Source organism: Bufo gargarizans, chromosome 4 (assembly GCF_014858855.1).
Source record: "Bufo gargarizans isolate SCDJY-AF-19 chromosome 4, ASM1485885v1, whole genome shotgun sequence".
In the NCBI taxonomy this organism is placed as follows: domain Eukaryota; kingdom Metazoa; phylum Chordata; class Amphibia; order Anura; family Bufonidae; genus Bufo; species Bufo gargarizans.
In genome coordinates, this window is record NC_058083.1 from 338,702,608 (window position 1) to 338,724,712 (window position 22,105).

At 45.8% G+C, this 22,105-nt stretch overlaps 1 protein-coding gene across 1 annotated transcript; it reads right to left on the bottom strand.

The window, feature by feature from the left end:
• Positions 1-3,671: 3,671 nt before the first annotated feature.
• LOC122936282 lies at positions 3,672-20,826 on the bottom strand. Its single transcript, XM_044292410.1, has 3 exons — positions 20,763-20,826; positions 5,798-5,951; positions 3,672-4,426 (listed from the first exon to the last, which is right to left on the bottom strand). The coding sequence occupies exons 1-3, from the start codon at positions 20,779-20,781 to the stop codon at positions 3,748-3,750; spliced, it is 852 nt and encodes a 283-aa protein (XP_044148345.1). The 5' UTR covers positions 20,782-20,826; the 3' UTR covers positions 3,672-3,747.
• Between the last annotated feature and the right edge of the window lie 1,279 nt (positions 20,827-22,105).

Below are 22,105 nucleotides of genomic sequence, written 5' to 3' on the forward strand. Positions count from 1 at the left end.
AATGATAAATGGCTTTCAAAATGTTTTATAAATAAAAATCTGAAAAGTCTGGCGTGCATTTGTATTCACCCTGCTGTACTCCTGATACCCCCAAATAAAATCCAGTGTGACCAATTTCCTTCAGAAGTCACCAAATTAGTAAATAGAGTCCACCTGTGTGTAATGTATTCTCAGTATAACTACAGCTGTTCTGTGAAGGTCTCAGTGGTTGGTTAGAGAACTTTAGTGATCAAACAGCATCATGAAAACCAAGGAACACACCAGACAGATCAGGGATAAAGTTGCAGGGAAGTGTAAAGTTGGGTTAGGTTATAAAAAATATCCCAAGCTCTGAACATCTCATGGAGCACTGTTCAATCCATCAATCAAAAATGGAAGGAGTATGGCACAGCTGCAAACCGACAGCCCAAGCAAACAGAGCACTAATTAGGGAAGCAGCCAAGAGGCCCATGGTCATTCTGGAGGAGCTGCAGAGATCCACAGCTCAGGTGGCAGAATCTTTCCACAGGATTAGGCCTCATGCACACGACAGTATCTTTTAACGTCCCGCAAAACGTGGTTCCGTTGTTCCGTGATCCGTGGCCGTTTTGTCTTCCGTTGTGCTTCCGTGTGTCCGTGTTCCCGTTTTTTTTGCGGTCCGTCAGAAATCATGGAATGGTTAAAAAAATGTAATTTTAATATCTCCACCCTGGATACTGGTATAAATGAAGGGCACCTGAGTTTGGTTTTGTGGCCATTTTTTGCAGTCTTTCCAAAGTACAGAGGTTATTTTGGCTGCTTCTCTTTGCTGTATCACCATGTCGGATTCAGAGGAAGAGGTCTTACTGCATTGGCTCGTTTCTCGGCAATGGGGACCGCGCACTCCTTTGTTGAATGAGGAACCAAGTAGAAGGCGACGATTTTGGGTCCATCCGATTGTTTCGCAACGCTACCGGAAAGGACACTTCCATACCCTCTACAAAGATCTGCATCTGCATCCTGAGAAGTTCTATTCCTTCTGTCGGATGTCAGTGGGTACATTTGATCGCTTGCTGTCTTCTCTACGTACTGTCCTTACCTTCATGGACACCAATATGAGGTGCAGCATTTCTCCTGAGGAAAGGCTCATCGTCACGTTGAGGTAAGCAATATTGAACATTTTAAGTTTCACCAGTAATGTGCAGTGCTTGTGTCAGGAGGAACATGTGCTAGAAAATGGCTGCTGTGAGACATGTGCTACTGTTTGCTGAAGTAACCTTTCTTTGGCCTTTTTTTTTTTTTTTTTGTGGTGTTTTCTGTTTTACCCCTTTAATCCCTGCCACATAAGATTCCATTATTGAAGTTTTTTTTTCTTTTGTGCAAGTTTTAAACGTGTGTTCAGCTAACGGCCTCCAGACACTCCATGAATCCTCAGCACTTGCCAGTAGTTTGTTTAAAATGTTGTTTTAGTCAGTCAGTCAGCCATGTTACAGCAGGCCGAGTCATGTTATGTAATTTTCATCTTCATATTCACTTACATTCCAATGCTGTGCTCCGACAAACCGGCAGTAAAATGCATTGAGAGGACTCCAATTCTCACGTACATAATAGAACCTGTAACCTGCCTGTCTGAGTGAATAATTAATTTTTTTTCGTCAATTACTGGTGTGCGCGGTTGGTTTTTGTAGTGTCAGAAAGAATTGGGTCCCTCTGTCAGGATCTCTATCTGCGTGCACCACCCTATTTGAAGTCTATACACCAGTCTGTTCCCTATTTTGTAGGATTGTGCTGCTGCCAACCCCTGAGATTTCCATCTAACGTCCTCGTTATGCCTATTGTTCACATATTTTTTAACTTGCACATGACTATCTGCATTTCAAAGGGGCTAAACACAGTTGATGTAACTTAGTTGTGGTAGTACTGCCCACACCCCAATTGCTGTTTTTGTTTTGCTCTTATTCACGTTTAAAAAAAAAAAGGTTAATCATGGGGCAGTGATGGCGAGCCATTTTCAGACAGAGTTGCGAATAATCAACCCAGATTGGTACAGTTTAATGCAAAATGCCCACACGTCAATTTAGCATGAAAACTGTAGTCCAATATAGTTTAGCGTTATTGCATTTTAGCATTTTGCACCAAATGCCTGTTTAAATTCCGTGCTGCCTGTCGTTTTTTTAGTGTGCCCTGTGCTGATGAATGCTTTGGAAAGTCTAGGGTGTATATTTGTAAACCCTAGACTTTTCAATGGGTGTGGTTGCCCACAGAGAGGGCCTTGAGTGCCGCCTCTGGCACCTGTCCCATAGGTTCCCCACCACTAGACATAGGGGGTTTACAATCATGTAGTGTATACAACATTATACTAGAATCATGAATCTGTTGTTCCCTTACATTTGCTGTTGACTGAATTTTTTTGAATTTTGTTTTTCTCAACAGATTCCTTGCCACTGGGAACTCTTTTGCATCACTGCATTTTGAGTTTCTTTTAGGTACCTCGACGATCTCGCGAATTGTACGACACGCTTGCCATGTCATCTGGCAGCAACTCCGAGAGACGGTGATGCCGCACCCCAAGGCGGACGATTGGGTTCGGATTGCTGAGGGCTTCCAAATTTCAGCGCAGTTTCCAAACTGCATCGGGGCAATGGATGGCAAGCACATCCGTGTCAAGAAGCCGCCACACTCAGGGAGCCGTTACTTCAATTATAAACAATATTTTTCGGTAGTGCTGATGGCTGTTGCTGACAGTCATTACCGGTTTATAATGGTTGATATCAGGGCCTATGGAAGCACTGCGGATGCTCGCATCTTTAGTGCTTCTAGAATGGGTGAGCGGCTTCATGCCAACCAGCTTGCCCTGCCCGAGTCCAGAAGACTGCCCGGATATGCAGGTCCACCGGCTCCTTTTGTCATTGTGGCGGACGAAGGGTTTGCATTGACTCCACATGTTGACTCGTGCCCGTCGGTATGTTGAGTGCACTTTCGGGATACTCTCTAGCAAGTGGAGGGTGTTTTTGTCATCCATACAGATGGATCCGGAGAATGCTACCCTGGTGATTAAAGCTTGTGTTGTTCTGCACAACTTCACCAGGATTCACGAGGCTTCCTCTTCTGTTGACCTGGAAGATCTTCCTTCGTCTTCAGATTTGGGTTTGGAAAGGACCCTGCATAGACGACCTGGAACTGCAGGCATTGCAGTTCGGCAACTCTATGCAGACTACTTTTACAGCCCAGAGGGGTCCTTGCCATGGCAGTGGGACGCTATTCGTGGCAGTTTTTGAAATCTTCTGGGCTCTTTAGTATTTTTTTATTTTGTAGATTACTAATAATTATTGTGGTAGTTGAGTGTAGGGACTCGCAAGATAATGAGGACCCTTGACGTGGGCTTGCGGGCTGAGATTTTTTGGACATCACATATTTAAATCTGCATATAACAAAATATAAATTATGCTTTTGTCTAAATGTAAATTGACTCAAACATCTTTATATTTCTAGTCTATTGTCCATAACATTTTCTAATACCTCATCATCAAAGGACCCAAAAATAAAGGTATGGTTCATCTAAATAAAGTGTTGCTTTGTGAGCTACTGTGCGTTTTGGTTTTTTAAACTATACAATTTTAAAAGGAAAATGATTTGTGGATTGTGCCCAAAAAATAACAGACAACAAGTTTTTGCCCCAACCAAATTTATGAAAACTATTGGGCTGAACAATAGGTAAGGTAAGACAATGGTTTGTACATTATGCACAAAACAATTTAAGAACATAAAACAATTATTTTAAAAAATAAATCACAAATCCAGAAGGTCTTGAGTAAAGGACCCCGCTGGAAAAGAGGACCGTGGCCTTCCCTGGGCCTGCTGTGGTGGGCCAGTTTGCAAACTGCCCGGGTAAAGGGGCTGACCCGCACCTTGCATTTGGCCATGGGGTAGGCCGTACTGGGGGTGTTGGGTGAAAGAAGGCACTTGGGTGGGTTGTGGTTGAAATTGAAAGGGTCCGGGTCTTTGGGGCTGGCAGGCATTCTCTAAATCAATCTTCATAGAATTCAATTTTTCGAGAATGTCGCCATGATTTGGTAATGAGAACATTTTTAGGACGACTGCTAATGAAGGCACGCACTTGTGATGCTCGTTTGCATTTACTTGCTTCATTAGGGGCCCTAGTCCCCTTAGCATCTTCTCCTCCACACCATCACTCCGCCTCTGGGCAAGAAAATCTATGACATGTGCGTCAATGACCTCACGACTCTCTTGCCCGGTGGTAGAGGGAGGGACTTGGCGGCGACATCTGGGCTGGGGCTGAATTATACGGGGTGGACTGGCCAGTGGTAGGGGGTCCTGGGCCAGTGTTGATTCCTCCGGGTCCTCTGCCGGCGTAGGTGCTGGACTGGTTGCTGGGGAAAAAAAATCGCAGGGGGTTTCACTCCCAGCCGAGTCAGATTCTTCAGAAGGATCCAGACTGTCCACAGTACTGTATTTGAAAGAAACAAAAATAAAAATTAGATCATTTGATTTCAACATTTCAAAAGTACATCATTTATATTAGGTGTAACCAGCCTTGTATATACAAGACTCAATTATTAGGGGAACAGATAGGGAAATCTGTCACAAAGACCGTGATCGCCGAACAGTGTGCTGTCTTCCTGGCGCTAGAGTTCGACACATCGCGGATCGGGTTGACAGATTACTGGGAGGGGCTGGAGAAGATCCAGCGGTCATGGTCCATATCGGAACCAATGACAAAGTTAGGGGTAGGTGGAGAGTCCTTAAAAATGATTTCAGGGATTTAGGTCAAAAGCTGAGGGCAAGGACCTCAAAGGTAGTATTTTCCGAAATACTACCTGTACCACGGGCCACACAAGAGAGGCAGCGGGAGATTAGGGAAATTAACAAGTGGCTCAAAAACTGGTGTAGGAAGGAGGGGTTTGGGTTCCTGGAGAACTGGGCCGACTTCTCTGTTGGCTACAGGCTCTATCGTAGGGACGGGCTGCACCTCAATGGGGAAGGGGCAGCTGTGTTGGGGAAGAAGATGGCTAGAAGGTTGGAGGAGTGTTTAAACTAGGGACTGAGGGGGAGGGTAATTATGTTATAGAATGGGAAGATAGTGCAGATAGAGACCGGGGGCAAGGTAGTGAGACTGGGGGAGGAATGGAAGGAGGGACTAGAACAGTTCAGAAGGAAAAATATTACGTCACCCTATAAAACCAAAAATGATACACTATTCTGGACTCCCATAATAACGGGAGACATTAGCACAATTTTTTTCAAAACAGCCCTATCCAGAGGATATATACGAAAGAATATATTGGTGTGTGACCAACAGCCGACAAACACGCTGAACATCTGTATGAGGAGATAATGCATGCAGCGCGCATGTGGTATCTCACATCTCAATTCTTGTTCAGATTGAAAACATCTATGTTCCAGGACCGTCAATAAATTGATTCATCAGGAACAAAACAGAGAGGGGAGGCGCTATCTGCGCACTGCACGTGTCGTCTCATCATACAGCTCATCAGCGGTGGTGCCTGGTGTGACTCCCCCACAGAAATGAAGGACACAACCAACACCAGGCATGTACAAACTGTTGCCCACCATCTGATGCACAACTACAACTCCAAGCAGGACTGGTTAGCTTACAGCTATTCTGGCATGCTTGGCGTTTAACTTTTAAAAGAGCTGGATGGAGTCAGTTATGAAATGGCAGGCCTACTGAAATGATATATCTTCAATAGTACTACACAACTGAACCCATTACTTTCGTGTACACTTTAGCTCACCAAGATACAAACGTAAGTGTATGCAAAATTTGAAATGCAAATACAAACATTAAAAAACTTACGGCCTCAAATCCATTACAGGTCTTAAAAACTGCAACTGTGCAGTGTGTATGTAGGGCCGCTTCCTTGAGGTACTCTTTCCACTACGGCCTTTATTTGAGACCTCCCGCTGGAATTGGTCCCAGCAACTGGCCCAGCGGGTTTTAGTTTGTTTTACTGTAAAAAAATGACATAAAAATCAATTTTGCACAAAAAAAATAATTCCGATAAAACTTACAAATAGTAAAATTTTATTTAAAAAAAGCAATAAAAACACAAAAATGGACAGATTAAACAGCACATGGTACACTCCAGCAGGTGTGTGGATACTAATGAAGAAGAACAAGATGGAGGAGACTAGTCGTGGAAGCCATTTGGACTAAAATACTTTACAATATGTGAAGGTGACAACTGTAAGATGCTCAATTACAAGGACACATGTGTCAGGCCAAAAAAATGGCACAGACATGTGAATATACATGAGTACTGTATGCTGAAGCAAAGGGAGGGACAGCCATTTAAAGATAGAAATGGTGTGGTATGGTATTTAATAGACGTCACCATGTACAGGCCTTTATGCTAAATGAAGCTGGACCACCAAAAAAACACTATTGTGACCTCGGGGAATTTAAAACTACATATTTTTGGCACACAGAGGGCAAGGACAGCACAACTACATTGCTCTCACTTACCTAATTCGGCCCGGCCTCGGCTATCAGCTTTGGCCCATTCATTTTTGCGCAGGCTCCGGGCCACTTGCTCCCACGCAGCATCCTTTTTTGTATGGTCCAAATAAGCATTGGTTCTGGTATCCCAGATCTCTGGCCTCACCTGTACCAGGGTGATCAGCTTCTCAACATTCCAGCGAGGCATGGTGCCAGGAAAAGAAATGTAATGGCTGCCTCACCACACAGAGAAGTTTACAGGCACAGGTGGCTAGAAATGAGCATAACCTGTGACCTTAAATTTAATGTACATATTTTTTTTAAAATTTTATTGGCACAAGTTTTGCCAGACAGATTTCCCATGGCAAAAGCAAGAAATAAAACGGGCGCGGACGCGGGCGCGGATGTCAAATGGGTGTGCAACCGCGTTTTTCACGGCCCCATTGACTTGAATGGGGCCGCGAACCGTTAGCCGTGAAAAAAATAGGACAGGTTATATTTTTTTCACGGGCAGGAAACACGGGTAACAGGTGCGGGTGACAAAACGGTGCAGAAGCCGAGTTTTCAATGGACCCATTGAAAGTCAATGGGACCGCAGAAAATCACGTCACAAACGGAACAAAGGCCGCGGATGCACACAACGGCGGTGTGCATGAGGCCTGTTAGTTGTGTACTGCACAAATCTGGCCTTTATGGAAGAGTGGCAAGAAGAAAGCTATTTTTGAAAGCAAACCATGAGAAGTCTCGTTTGCAGTTTGCACAAGCCATGTAGGGGACACGGCAAACATGTGAAGAAGGTGCTTTGGTCACAAGGAGACCAAAGTTGAACTTTTTGACCTAAATGCAAAACGCTATATGTGGCGGAAAACTAACACTGCACATCACTATAAACCCACCATCCCTACTGTGAAACATAATGGTGGCAACATCATACCGTGGGGATGCTTTTCTTTAGTAGGTACAGGGAAGCTGGTCAGAACTGATGGGAAGATTGATTGAGCTGAATACAAGGCAATCCTAGAAAAAAAACTGGTAGATGCTGCAAAAGACTTGGGATTAGGGGGAGGTTCATCTTCCAGCAGGACAATGGCCCTAAACATACAGCCAGAGCTACAAAATGGAATGGTTTTGATCAAAGCACATGCATGTGTTAGAATGGTCCAGTCAAAGTCCAGACCTAAATCCCATTGAGAATCTGTGATAAGACTTAAAATCTACTGTTCCCAGACGCTATCCATCCAATGTGACTGAACTTGAGCTACTTTGCAAAGAAGAATGAACAAAAATATCATCCTTTAGATGTGCAAAGCTGGTAGAGACATACCCTAAAAGACTTGCAGCTGTAATTGCAGCAAAAAGTGGTCCTACAAAGTATTGACTCAGGGGGCCGAATACAAATGCATTAAAAATACGCATTAAAAACACATTTTTGTAGTGTCCCTTTAGGATAAATTCCTAAGCATTTTTTTGTCCCTTGTCTTTTTTTTTTTTTTAAGTTGCAGCATCCTCTGGATCTGGCATTTTTTCAGGTGTATTCCCATAAACCTCTATAGGAAAAAAAAGTTCTTGACTGCAGCTGGGCACAACACGACCAGACCACGACCGCGCCATGTGGAAGCACCTAAGGGTGGCTGTACACAATGCATATTTATGTTCAGAAAATCCACACGAAAAGCAAAAAAATAAAATAAATCTATTTATCACGTTTCTAATGCAGATTTTCTACAGCTCTCACTGGAAAGGGCGAAATGCGCACAACAAAAATGCAACAACAATTGAGCTGCTGCAGATTTCAAAATCTGCATGGCAGGTCAATTTCCGCACCTAAGAAAAAAGTTAAGTGTACATTAAATTTGTCTAATATCACACACTGACACTGTATTAGGCTAGGGCTACACGATGACATGTGTCCCGCGCCAATTTTTATAATGATAGTTACATAGTTGATACTGTTGAAAAGAGACATAAGTCCATCAAGTTCAACCAAGGATAGGTGGGTATGCGAATCCCAGAAGAAAGTGAAACCCCGATTTCTACACATTTTCATAAGCATTAATGTTGTTTACTTTTAAGAATTCATCTAAACCCTTTTTAACCTCTTCCGGACACCTGACATACCAGTACGGCATGCATAGGCGTGCGCACGGGGTGTGCCGGGTGTGCCTGGGCACACTCTAATAGGTTCGTCACCTCCATGCGCACTGCCCCCCAGCCTATTTCCCTGTCTGTTTTGCTGGCTGCCGCCGCCCGCCGCGCTGTCAATTCATTTACAATATCTGGCTGTGGGCTGCCGGCGGGCGGTGGCTAGTATTCAAATAGGGGGCGGAGTCCCGGACCCGGCAGAGGCAGAGAGGGAGTGCGTGCTGTGTGGCGCAGGCTGAGTTGACGTTGACGTCACGTCACGCTGCATCTGAATAGTAGTACCCTGCCTGCGCGCCTGGCCGTCTGCTAGCTGGTGAGGTGAGGGCTGGGCATATAAAAAAAGTAGTATGTACCCCCCGTCCCACAGTGCTACGAATCCTCTGTTGTCGCCTGTATTATCCTGATACCCCTCAGTTATATAATATATCTGAGGGGTATCAGGGTAAATCATACAGGGGATAATATAACTAGGGGTATCAGGGTACATGAGGGGAAATATAACCGAGGAGGGCTAGGCTACTATCAGACATTATACAGGGGTAATATAACTTATCTTACCCCTCACCCCTGTATTATGTCCCTGATAGCCCTGCTCACTTGTATTACCCCTGTATAATGTACCCTGATAGATACCCCTTAGTTATATTACCCCCTGTATAATGTACCCTGATACCCCTCAGTTATATAATATAACTGAGGGGTATCAGGTTAAATTATACAGGGCGGGGTAATATAACTAAGGGGTAGCAGTGTACATTATTATACAGGGGGTAATATAACTAAGGGGTATCAGGGGACATTATTATACAGGGGTAATATAACTTAGGAGGGCTATCAGGGGACATTATACAGAGGAAATATAACTTATATTACCCCTGTATAATGTCCTTGATAGCCCTCCTCAGTTATATTACCCCTGTATAGTGTACCCTGATACCCCTTAGTTATATTACCCCCTGTATAATTTACCCTGATACCCCTCAGTTATATTACCCCTGTATAAAGTCCCCTGATAGCCCTCCTCAGTCATATGTCATCCACAGATCCCCCATAACAGTGTGTCATCCACAGGTCCCCCATAACAGTGTGTCATCCACAGGTCCCCCATAACAGTGTGTCATCCACAGGTCCCCCATAACAGTGTGTCATCCATAGGTCCCCCATAACAGTGTGTCATTCACAGATCCCCCATAAAAATGTGTCATTCACAGATCCCCCATAAAAGTGTCATCCACAGATCCCCCAAAACAATGTGTCATCCACAGATCCCCCATAAGTGTGTCATACACAGATCCCCCATAACACTGTGTCATCCACATATCCCCCATAACAGGGCACCTGCGCACTATGGAGAGACTGAAAGGAGGGGAAGATCCGCGGAAGCAAGCAGAGGACGGCACAGCAGACGACTGAATGGCTTCTTTTGTAAGTAAATTATTTTATTATAGTGCTGAAACTGCTTTAAACTCTAAAGAAAAGTTTTGGAGAGTGTTTCTCTCTTTCTCAGGTATGAAGCAATACCGAGGAAGAAAGGAAAACTCTTGAAAGCTTGTCTTTTAAGTATTAGGATAGTACAATAAAAAGGTACCCCTGCATACCGCAATACTCTCCTATTTTGTAATCTTATTTATATATACTTATTTTGTTTTTTTCAGTAGTATGATTATATGGTGGAAATTATTAGTGCCCCCCGCCCCCATTTTTGACTGTGGTATATTATGTGCCCTCCCCCCCCCTATATATTGTTCCTAGGCGCAGAGGCGGAGTCACGGCAATGCTAGGGTGAGGCCCAGCTTGTGTGTATATGTGTGTGTGTATATTATTATATATATCCAGTGTGTGTGTATATATATATATATATATATATATATATACATATACATACACACACACACATATATATATACATACATAAATACACAAATACACACGTGCGCGGGGCGTGTGTTTTTGTGCTTTAGGGTGCACACCCTAATGCAATAGGCTGCGCACGCCTATGACGGCATGTTGTCCCGGTATTTAAGGACACATGACATACCGGTACGCCATGTGTATTTCCGATCACCGCCACTTGGCGGGCGGTCATCGGAACCCGGTGCCTGCTCAAATCGTTGAGCAGGCATCTTGAGCAGGCATCTTGGCTAATTACGCTGGGGGGGGGGGGGGTCCTGTGACCCTAACCCTAACCCAAACCGCAGGTCAATTCAGACCTGCGGTTTGCGGCTTTTCAATGTTGCAACGGCTGGCGGCGGTGCCATCGGGTCCCCATGGGGCTGTAGGTTGGACCCGATGGCATGGAAGGCACGATGCCTTCCAGTGACGAGACTGTCAGATCCAGCCCCCAAAAACTGAAAAAACTATGGCTCTCAGACTATGGAGACACTAAAACATGATTTTTTTGGTTTCAAAAATGAAATTATTGTGTAAAACTTACATAAATAAAAAAAAGTATACATATTAGGTATCTCCGCGTCCGTATCGACCGGCTCTATAAAAATATCACATGACCTAACCCCTAAGGTGAACACCGTAAAAAAAGCAATGTTTTGTCTTCTTACATCACAAAAAGTGTAATAGCAAGCGATCAAAAAGTCATATGCACCCCAAAATAGTGCCAATAAAACCATCATCTCATCCTGCTAAAAATGAAACCCTATCCAAGATAATCGCCCAAAAACTGAAAAAACTATGGCTCTCAGACTATGGAGACACTAAAACATGATTTTTTTTGGTTTCAAAAATGAAATCATTGTGTAAAACTTACATAAATAATAGAAAAGTATACATATTAGGTATCGCCGCGTTTGTATCGACCAGCTCTATAAAAGTATCACATGACCTAACCCCTCAGGTGAACACTGTAAAATAATAAAAATAAAAACTGTGTAAAAAAAAGCCATTTTTTGTCATCTTACATCACAAAAAGTGTAATAGCAAGCGATCAAAAAGTCATATGCACCCCAAGATAGTGCCAATCAAACCGTCATCTCATCCCACAAAAAATGAGACCCTACCTAAGATAATCACCCAAAAATAGAAAAAAACTATGGCTCTGAGACTATGGAGACACTAAACATTGATTTTTTTTTTGTTTCAAAAATGAAATCATTGTGTAAAACTTACATAAATAAAAAAAATTCTATACATATTAGGTATCGCCACGTCCGTGACAATCTGCTCTATAAAAATACCACATGATCTAACCTGTCAGATAAATGTTGTAAATAACAACAACAAAAAACGGTGCCAAAACAGCTATTTCTTGTTACCTTGCCTCACAAAAAGTGTAATATAGAGCAAAGCAACCAAAAATCATATGTACCCTAAACCAGTACAAACAAACTTCCACCCTATCCCGTAGTTTCTAAAATGGGGTCACTTTTTTGGAGTTTCTACTCTAGGGGTGCATCAGGGGGGCTTGCTTTGTAACTGGAAAAAAATTGATTAAAACTGAAAATTTGAAAAAAAAATTAAATTCTGAAATTTCATCTCCATTTGCCAATAACTCTCGTGAAACACCTAAAGGTTTGCAAAATCAGTTTAGAATACCTTGAGGGGTGTAGTTTCTTAGATGGGGTTACTTTTATAGAGTTTGTACTCTAGGGGTGCATCAGGGGGCTTCAAATGGGACATGGTGTAAAAAAAAAAAAAACTGTCTAGCAAAATCTGCCTTCCAAAAACCGTATGGCATTCCTTTCCTTCTGCGCCCTGCCGTGTGCCCGTACAGCAGTTTACGACCACATATGGGGTGTTTCTGTAAACTACAGAATCCGGGCCATAAATATTGAGTTTTGTTTAGCTATTAACCCTTGCTTTGTAACTGGAAATAAAATATTAAAATGGAAAATCTGCCAAAAGAGTGAAATTTTGAAATTGTATCTCTATTTTCCATTAATTCTTGTGGAACACCTAAAGGGTTAATGATGTTTGTAAAATCAGTTTTGAATACCTTTAGGGGTGTAGATTCTACAATGGGGTCATTTTTGGGTGGTTTCTATTACGTAAGCCTCACAAAGTGACTTCAGACCTGAACTGGTCCTTAAAAAGTAGTTTTTTTAAAATTTCTGGGAAATTTCAAGATTTACTTCTAAACTTCTAAGCCTTGTAACATCCTCCAAAAAAAAAAAAACCATTACCAAAATGATCCTTACATGAAGTAGACATATATTGGGAATGTAAAGTAATAACTATATTTGTAGGTATTACTATGTATTATAGAAGTAGAGAAATTGAAACTTGGCAAATTATTTTTTTTTTATAAATAAAATGATTTATTTTTTTACTCCATTTTACCTGTGTCATGAAGTACAATATGTGACGATGGCCTGGATAAGTCAAAGCGTTTTAAAGTTATCACCACTTAAGTGACACCGGTCAGATTTGCAAAAAATGGCCTGGTCCTTAAGGTGAATGTCATGGAACCATGAACCAGACGTACAACAAGAGATAAGTGGAAATAAGAAGGCTTTATTGAAAATCAAGCTGTCAGGCAAAAGTCCAAACGGATGGCTAAACCGAAGCAGGGTCTTGCGAAGCCAGAGGTCAGGAACCAGAAGGGTAGTCAGACGAAGCTTGGATCAGGAACCAGCAGGGTAGTCAGACGAAGCCAGGATCAGGAACCAGAAGCAGCAGCAGTCTTAGAAGCATGTGAACACAGGAGGACCAAGCAAGGAACTGAAGCCACAGACCTCCTATATATATGAGCTAGGCATCCAGCTCCTCCCAGTGGGAAGGAGAAGCCGCAGGGTGGGAGGCTACAAGAAACCCAGAAACCAAGATGGCCGCCAGCACATGTCAAACGAAGGAGAACAGCAAGAAGGTAAGACCATGACAGTACCTCCCCCTCAAGGGCCCCTCCTCCGCGGAGTAAAGAACGGTTTCTGAGGGAAGCGTGCGTGGAAGGCTCGGAGCAAGGCAGGAGCATGGACATCTGCGGAGGGAACCCAGGAACGCTCCTCTGGACCATAACCACGCCAATGGACCAAAAACTGCACCCGACCGCGGACCAGGCGTGAGTCCAGGATATTGCTCACCTCATACTCCTCACGATTGCCCACTTGGACCGGACGAGGCCGAGGAACCGAGGAAGTGAAACGATTACACACCAGTGGCTTCAACAGGGAGACATGAAACACGTTGGAGATCCGCATGCCAGGAGGAAGCGCAAGGGCATAGGCTACCGGGTTTACCCTGCGAAGCACTCGGAAGGGACCAACAAAGCGAGGCGCCAGCTTGGGAGTGGGCACTCGAAGGTTGAGGTTGCGGGTGGACAACCATACGCGGTCTCCGACCTGGTAGGAAGGAGCGGGCGCTCGTCTGCGATCAGCCTGGAGTCTCTGGCGCCGCGCAGAGACCTCAAGGGACCTCTGGATCTGTACCCAAGAAGCACGTAGGACGGAAAGGTGATCCTCCACAGCCGGAATATCCTGGGGAGAGAATACCTCCGGTAACATGGCAGGTTGGAACCCATAATTGGCCATGAAGGGAGACGTCCCAGAGGAAGAGTTCACCGCCGTGTTCCTGGCAAACTCAGCCCAAGGCAGGAGGTCAACCCAATTGTCTTGGTGATCGGATACATAGCAACGAAGGAATTGCTCCAAGGCCTGATTGGATCGTTCTGCGGCCCCATTGGACTGAGGGTGGTAGGCCGAGGAGAAAGAGAGATGAATCCCCAACTGGGAGCAAAAGGCGCGCCAGAACCTGGACACAAACTGACTCCCCCGATCCGACACAATCTCCTTGGGCAAACTGTGCAACCGGAAGACCTCCCTGGCAAAAATCGTGGCCAACTCTTGTGCAGAGGGTAACTTCTTGAGAGGAACACAGTGGCACATTTTGGAAAACCGATCCACAATCATGAGAATGACCGTATGGCCTCGGGATGCAGGGAGGTCCACAATGAAATCCATCCCCAGGTGTGACCATGGACGCTCCCCGGTGGCTATGGGTTGCAAAAGACCCAACGGAAGGTGCCGAGGCGACTTACTCTGGGCACAAACGGAGCATGCCGCTACATATGCGGCGATGTCGGAACGTAGAGAAGGCCACCAGAACAGACGTGAAACAGCCCAGGACAGCTGATTCTTTCCAGGATGCCCCGCGGCCTTGGAGTTATGGTAGGTTCGCAACAACCGAGTGCGCAACTCCTCAGGCACAAAACATCTGCCGTTGGGTCTCCCAGAGGGAGCACCAGATTGAGCCGCCAAAATCTGCTCACCCAGGGGAGAGGTCAGGCTGGTGCGAATGGCGGCCAGGATCTGATTCGGAGGTATGACCGAAGTCGGAATCGACTCCTCCCCGGACAGCTCGGAGTACTGCCGTGATAAGGCATCCGCTCTGATGTTCTTGGAACCGGGTAGGTAGGAGACCACGTAATTAAAACGTGACAAGAACAGAGCCCATCTGGCCTGACGTGGTGCCAATCTCTTGGCCTCAGAGAGGTAGGTCAGATTCTTGTGGTCCGTCAGGATGAGAACCGGAACCACCGAGCCCTCGAGCAAGTGCCTCCATTCTTTAAGGGCCTGCACGATGGCCAATAACTCCCTGTCACCAATCTGATAGTTGCACTCCGCGGAAGACAGTTTCCGGGAGTAAAACCCACAAGGAAGCAGAGGACCCTCTGGTGTTCTACGCTGAGACAGAAGGGCGCCTACTCCCGTCTCAGACGCGTCCACCTCGAGGACAAAAGGCAACCCAGGGTTGGGATGCGACAGAATCGGAGCCGACACAAAGGCGGACTTTAGAGCCTCAAAAGCTCGGATGGCCTCGAGCGGCCAGACCTGGGGATTACTGCCCTTCCTGGTCAGATCCGTGAGAGGCTTGGCTAGCATGGAAAAGTCCCTGATGAACTTCCGATAATAATTGGCGAAGCCCAAAAAGCGCTGCAGGGCACGAAGACCACTGGGCTGGGGCCACTGTAAGACAGCCGAAACCTTCTCAGGATCCATGGAGAACCCCTCAGCGGAAATGATGTAACCTAAGAAGGTTACCTGGGACGGTGAAATTCGCATTTCTCAAGCTTACCGAACAGCTTGTTCTCTCGTAACCGTTGCAACACTCGTCTGACATCCAGAATGTGGGCCTCCATGGATTCAGAATATACCAAGATGTCATCCAAATAGACCACCACACACTGCTGCAACAGGTCACGGAAAACATCGTTGATGAATTCCTGGAAGACTGCGGGCGCATTGCACAACCCAAAGGGCATAACCAAGGATTCATAATGACCGGTCCTGGTGTTAAACGCGGTCTTCCACTCATCGCCCGCCTTGATCCTTACCAGGTTATATGCCGCCCTCAGGTCGAGTTTGGTAAAGACCGTGGCCCCTTTGAGGCGATCGAACAGCTCGGAAATCAAGGGTATCGGGTAAGCGTTCTTGATCGTGATGCGATTGAGACCCCTGTAATCGATGCAAGGCCTCAACTCACCGCCCTTCTTTTTCACAAAGAAAAATCCAGCCCCTGCCGGGGACGAGGATTTGCAAATGTGTCCACGTGAAAGCGCCTCCCTCACGTACTCCTCCATGGCCTCATTCTCCGCTACCAACAGTGGATAGACCTTGCCACGAGGAGGAACGGCACCAGATTGTAACTCTATGGCACAATCGTATGGGCGGTGCGGAGGTAGGGCAACCGCACGCACCTTATCGAATACATCCCGGTACTCCTCGTATTCAGGAGGCAACAGAGAGTCCGAGGAAGTACACAGCAACTTGACAGACCCATGGATGCAACTAGCCCCACACTGCGGTGACCACGAGAGGATCTCGGCCGATCTCCAATCGAAAGTCGGATTATGCTTCTGGAGCCAGGGGTACCCCAAGACCACCGAGTAGTGTGGAGACGAAATAACCTGGAGACAGACCGACTCTCTGTGAACGGCACCAATGGCCATCCCCACTGGAAGGGTCTCATGAGTCACGTGTGGCGGCAGAAGGGGTCTGCCGTCTATCGCCTCAAGAGCCAGTGGGGAACCTCGAGGCTGCAGAGGAATGGAATTGACGGCAGCGAACACACTATCAATGAACAAACCACCAGAACCAGAGTCCACCAACACCTGGGTCGTCACCGAGCCCCCGACCCAGGAGAGGACAACAGTAATCAGTGGTTTGTCAACACGGGAAACCGGGGACGAGGAGACTCCACCCAAGATCTGCCCCCGACAGGATCTCAGGTGCGATCGTTTCCCGGACGGTTCGGACATGCCAACCGAAAATGCCCACCGAGACCACAGTACATGCATCGGCCCTCGCGTCTCCGGAGTACCCTCTCCCCCTCGGACAGGCGAGCAAACCCCAGCTGCATGGGTTCACCCCCAGACAAGTCATCCCCAGGAGGCGTGGGAGGAGAGGGAGGCACGGGTGGGACAGCAAACGTAGGCGCCAATCTGTTAGAAGACCTCCGCAGGCTCTCCTTAAAGGAAGGTCTCTCCCTGAGTCTGGTGTCAATCAAAATCAGGAAAGAAATAAGAGACTCGAGCTCCACTGGTAGGTCCTTAGCTGCAACCTCATCCTTCAAGGCATCCGAGAGACCATGAGAGAAAGCAGCGACCAGAGCCTCATTATTCCAGCCCACCTCTGCTGCCAGGGTACGAAACTCAATGGCGTATTCAGCTACGGATCGTGAACCCTGTCTGATGGACATAAGGAGCTTCGCATCAGAGGCAGCACGAGCCGGCACATCGAATACCTTCCGAAGAGAAGCAACAAAACCGGAAAACTCGGCAACCACCGGATTGTTGTTCTCCCATAAAGGGCTGGCCCAGGCCAAGGCCTTGTCCGAGAGCAGCGAGATCAAGAAGCCCACCTTTGATCTCTCAGTAGGAAAGGCATGTGGCAGCAACTCGAAATAAATGCCCACCTGGTTAAGGAAACCTCGGCACTGAGTTGGCTCTCCCCCAAAGCGCTGTGGAAGGGGGGCAGAACCGGTCATACCCCGAAACACCGCAGGCGCAGCAACAGGTGTCGGGGTAGACTCTGGCGCAACAACCGGAGCGGCAGTAGGAGCGGGCCCAGGAGCGACAACCGACCCATCGGCAACGGAAGCTAAATGAGCCGTGCGTTCAAGCAGGGTTTGCAACGCCACAGCGAACCGACCCAACAGGTGATCCTGCTGATCAAGTCTGGCAACAAGCGTAGGTAGCGAGGATGGCCCTGTACCGTCAGAATTCATGGCTTGGTCCTAATGTCATGGAACCATGAACCAGACGTACAACAAGAGATAAGTGGAAATAAGAAGGCTTTATTGAAAATCAAGCTGTCAGGCAAAAGTCCAAACGGATGGCTAAACCGAAGCAGGGTCTTGCGAAGCCAGAGGTCAGGAACCAGAAGGGTAGTCAGACGAAGCTTGGATCAGGAACCAGCAGGGTAGTCAGATGAAGCCAGGATCAGGAACCAGAAGCAGCAGCAGTCTTAGAAGCATGTGAACACAGGAGGACCAAGCAAGGAACTGAAGCCACAGACCTCCTATATATATGAGCTAGGCATCTAGCTCCTCCCAGTGGGAAGGAGAAGCCGCAGGGTGGGAGGCTACAAGAAACCCAGAAACCAAGATGGCCGCCAGCACATGTCAAACGAAGGAGAACAGCAAGAAGGTAAGACCATGACAGTGAAATAAGGCTGTGTCCTTAAAGAGTTAAAACTGTCCACTGTTCCTGCTGTGACCATGTCCTAAGGAAGTATATTCCTCAGATTCACAGTTCTTACAGTAAAGAAGCTTTGACTCTTCTGGAGAGTAGACTTTTTCTTCTTCAGTCGGAGGCAGTGCCCCCTTGTCTTTTGAGGGCATTTTACATGGAACAGTTTTTCACCGTATTTTTTGTATAGCCCATTTATATATTTGTATAGGTTAATTATGTCCCCCCTTAGACATCACTTCTCAAGACTAAATACATTCAATTATTTTAATCTTTCTTTTTCTTTATAACTAAGACCCTCCATTCCCCTTATCAGTTTAGTCGCTCTCCTCTGTATTTTTTCCAGTGCATCCTTTCTATGGACTGGTGCCCAGAACTGAAGGTGCCCAGATGAGGCTGCACCAGCACTTTGTAAAGTGGTAGTATTACATCCCTACCCCGCAAGTCCATGTCTAGTTTAATGCATGACAATATCCTGGTGGCCTTAGAAGCAGCTGATTGACATTGTATGCTGTTATTTAATCTACCATCTGCAAGGACACCCAAATCATTCTCTATAAGTGACTCTCCCAGTGCTACATCACCTAGGACATATGATGCACAGAGATTATTACTACCAAGATGCATAACTTTACATTTATCCACAGTGAACCTCATTTGCCAAGTTGATGCCCAATCACTCAGAGTGTTCATGTCAGCTTGTATTTTATGGACATCTTCCATAGACTGCACAGTACTACATAGTTTTGTGTAATCTGCAAAAATAGAAATGGTGCTATTAATCCCGTCCTTGATATAAAAAATTAAAATTAAAATTAAATAATAGAGGGCCCACCACTGAACCTTGTGGTACACCAGTTATAACCTGGGACCATTCTGAATAGTATTCATTGACCACAACTCTCTGGACACGGTCCTTCAACCAGTTTTCAATCCAATTACAAACTATACTTTCCAAGCCTATAGACCTTACTTTACCTATTAAACATCTAACATTTTTTTGCGACTGTCGCATCGCAGTTGCAGCATGTTGTAGTGCGACACTATAGACTATCATTATAAAAATTGTCGCATGACATTGGTGCGACATCGATTTGCAGCGTAGTTGTGCCCTATGTGTCTCATGATTTATTGTAGCGCGACACATGTGGTTGTATAGCCCTAGCCTTACAATGCGTTTTTTTCTGCAGAGAAAAGCTGCACATAATGCACATCATGTGCAGGTAGCCTAAAGGTTGTTTCAGCTAAAGGCAGCAATACTAGGTATAGAAGATATGATATTTTTGGTGTAGCAAGTTTGCATAGTCAGCATGTTTTTGTTGTTCAGTTATGTCCATATTTGTTAAAAATGACAGATGACTGTAAATGGCTGTTTCATATGATTAGGTACTGCAGCTTAAATCACAGTGTGACGATGCAGTTAAAAATATTATTACAATATTCAGTGCTAATCTTTGAAATATAAAAGCAATGGAGTCGAGAAAATCTCAAACCATCCATATAAGTGCAATTTTTATGTATTTTTCTGGAAACTTGTTGCAGTTTGCTTTCTTTGCACCAGTAGGGGGTGCTATACTACAATGTCATTGCTTTCGCTAGTGTAGAAATTGCATAACATACTAAACAACTGAGACAACGTACAATATAATGATGCAGTCCTGGTTTACACATTTGTTTACTAATTTATAATTGGAATTATTTGTATGTTTTTTCATAATTTAACAGTCTATGCAGCCACAGTCTGGGCCCAAAATGCAATGTTTAGTTGCAATGTTTGGCGCAATGTGCAGTACATCTATGGGGCTGCCAGCTTGTACTTAAAGTGGCCCTCTCATCAGGATCAACCTATTAAACCAGGAATATAGCCTGGTAGTGTTGATCTAGCTGAGTAAAAGATACTTGCCTAGGTGCAGACTTTTTGGAGAACACCACGTCGTCTGCTGCTTGCCGAGTAACGAAGATGATTAGTGCGCATGCGTCATTGACGTCACAGGTCCCAGAAGTGGAGGTTGCAGATTAAGCCAATGGTGCCTTCATTTCTGGGTTCAGTGAAGTCAACAGCGCGTGTGTACTAATCATTTTCTCTGCTCGGGAAGCAGCAGAGGACGTGGTGCAAACACTCTGTGCTAGTGAACCACTGCGCAAGCATGAGAACTCAGCACTTGACGTGACATCTAGTACTGTCAATTTAAGGGGATGGGGGGTGTTCGCTGGAATGGTTCTCAAACCGCATAGCCAACCCTCCTGGTCAGTGGCGTAGCGTGGGTAGCCAGCACCCGGGGCGAGCCAAGTATTGTCACCTGCAGTCCTATGTAACACCACAGATAACACAGTGATAACTCTCTGAGTACAGATAATGTAGTAGATGGGTGTGAGGCCCCAGAATTCAGAACACACACAGTGTGACCTCAAGTCTGGGGCCAGGCTGAGGCAGTGTGGGCCAAATTCTATATACCCCCTCCCCCCTACCCTACTGTAAAACTGATATTTGGATGGACATAACATACATTGCTATCAAATATACAGTAGAATACCGCACTATACCTGTTACATCCAGTGACATCTCCTGTGATATAGACTTTCCTCAACGTCTTCATTTGGAGATAGGACCATCATGACACCTTCTTTCAGCTGCTTCTCGTCTCTGCAAAGTTTCGCAGAAAATGTTTTAGATTCCTCACTTTACAATCATCCTCAGATAACAGACCTCCCCTTCCCCCGTAGTTCCCATAAGTATAATGCTCTCTGTATAATTATAATATATAATGGCCCCCTCTGTATTATTATTATTATTATTATTATAATGACCACCTCTGTGGTATTATAGTAATAATTATGGCCCCCTTCAGCTCCTCCAGCATACAGTCCCGTGTAAGATACAACCTTCCCCTGCCTTCAGTCCTTCTTGCAAACAGTCCCATGTAAGATACATCACATCCCTGCCTTCAGCCCCTCCAACATACAGTCCCATCTAAAATACATCACTCTCCCTTCAGCTCCTGCAGCATATAGTCCCATGTAAGATCCAACCCCCAGAGGATGCCATCTGCCCATCTCTGCTGTCCCTATACCAGGCCTACCAGTATTACCCCTTCATATACCGCCTGGTCACCCCACACCTAACAGTCTGAGTCACTTGTCTCCCTGAGTGTTAGGTGGGGTGACCAGACGGGCAGGTGGTATATCAAGGGGCTAATGCTGGTAGACCTAGTATATGGAAAGCAGAGATAAGCATATTGCATCTTCTGGGCAGTACTGTCTCTCTGGTCATCCTTTCCCAGCACCCTGACTGCCACTTGCTTGGCCTGGCTCTCATGGCACTTCACTGCCTGGTGCTCGGCTATCAGCACTGAGTGACTCAATCACACTGCGACACTGACTGTCACTCAGTGCTGATAGCCAAGCACCAGGCAGTGAAGTGCCATGACAGCCAGGCCAAGCAAGTGGCAGTCAGGGTGCTGGGGAAGGATGACCAGAGAGACAGTACTGCCCAGAGGATGCCATCTGCCTATCTCTGCTGTCCATATACCAGGGTAGGCCTGGTATATGGACAGCAGAGATGGGCAGATGGCATCCCAGAGAGGCAGTACTGTCTCAGTTTCCCTGGTCATCCTTCACCAGCACCCTGACTGCAGTGCAGTGCCATGGTGCCATCTGCTTGGCAGCCTTGGCCTGGCTCTCATGGCACTGTCTGGCTCAGTGGCACTTCACTTATATTATCATATATTACCCCTAAAGCCCGCCTGCCCTCAGCCCATGCCAACACAGTACACTAGTCACTACTGACCTGATTACATACTCAGGGTGGGACTTTGGGACTCTGGGACAGTGACACTGACTGTAATTCACTCTGTCTCAGGGTCGCTTGAATCACTGTCTTTAGGCTG

Coding starts and splice junctions, on each gene's coding strand:
- LOC122936282 (XM_044292410.1), bottom strand. Junction 4,427..5,797: donor CCTGTAATGGATTTGAGGCC/GTAAGTTTTTTA, acceptor TTTCAAATACAG/TACTGTGGACAGTCTGGATC.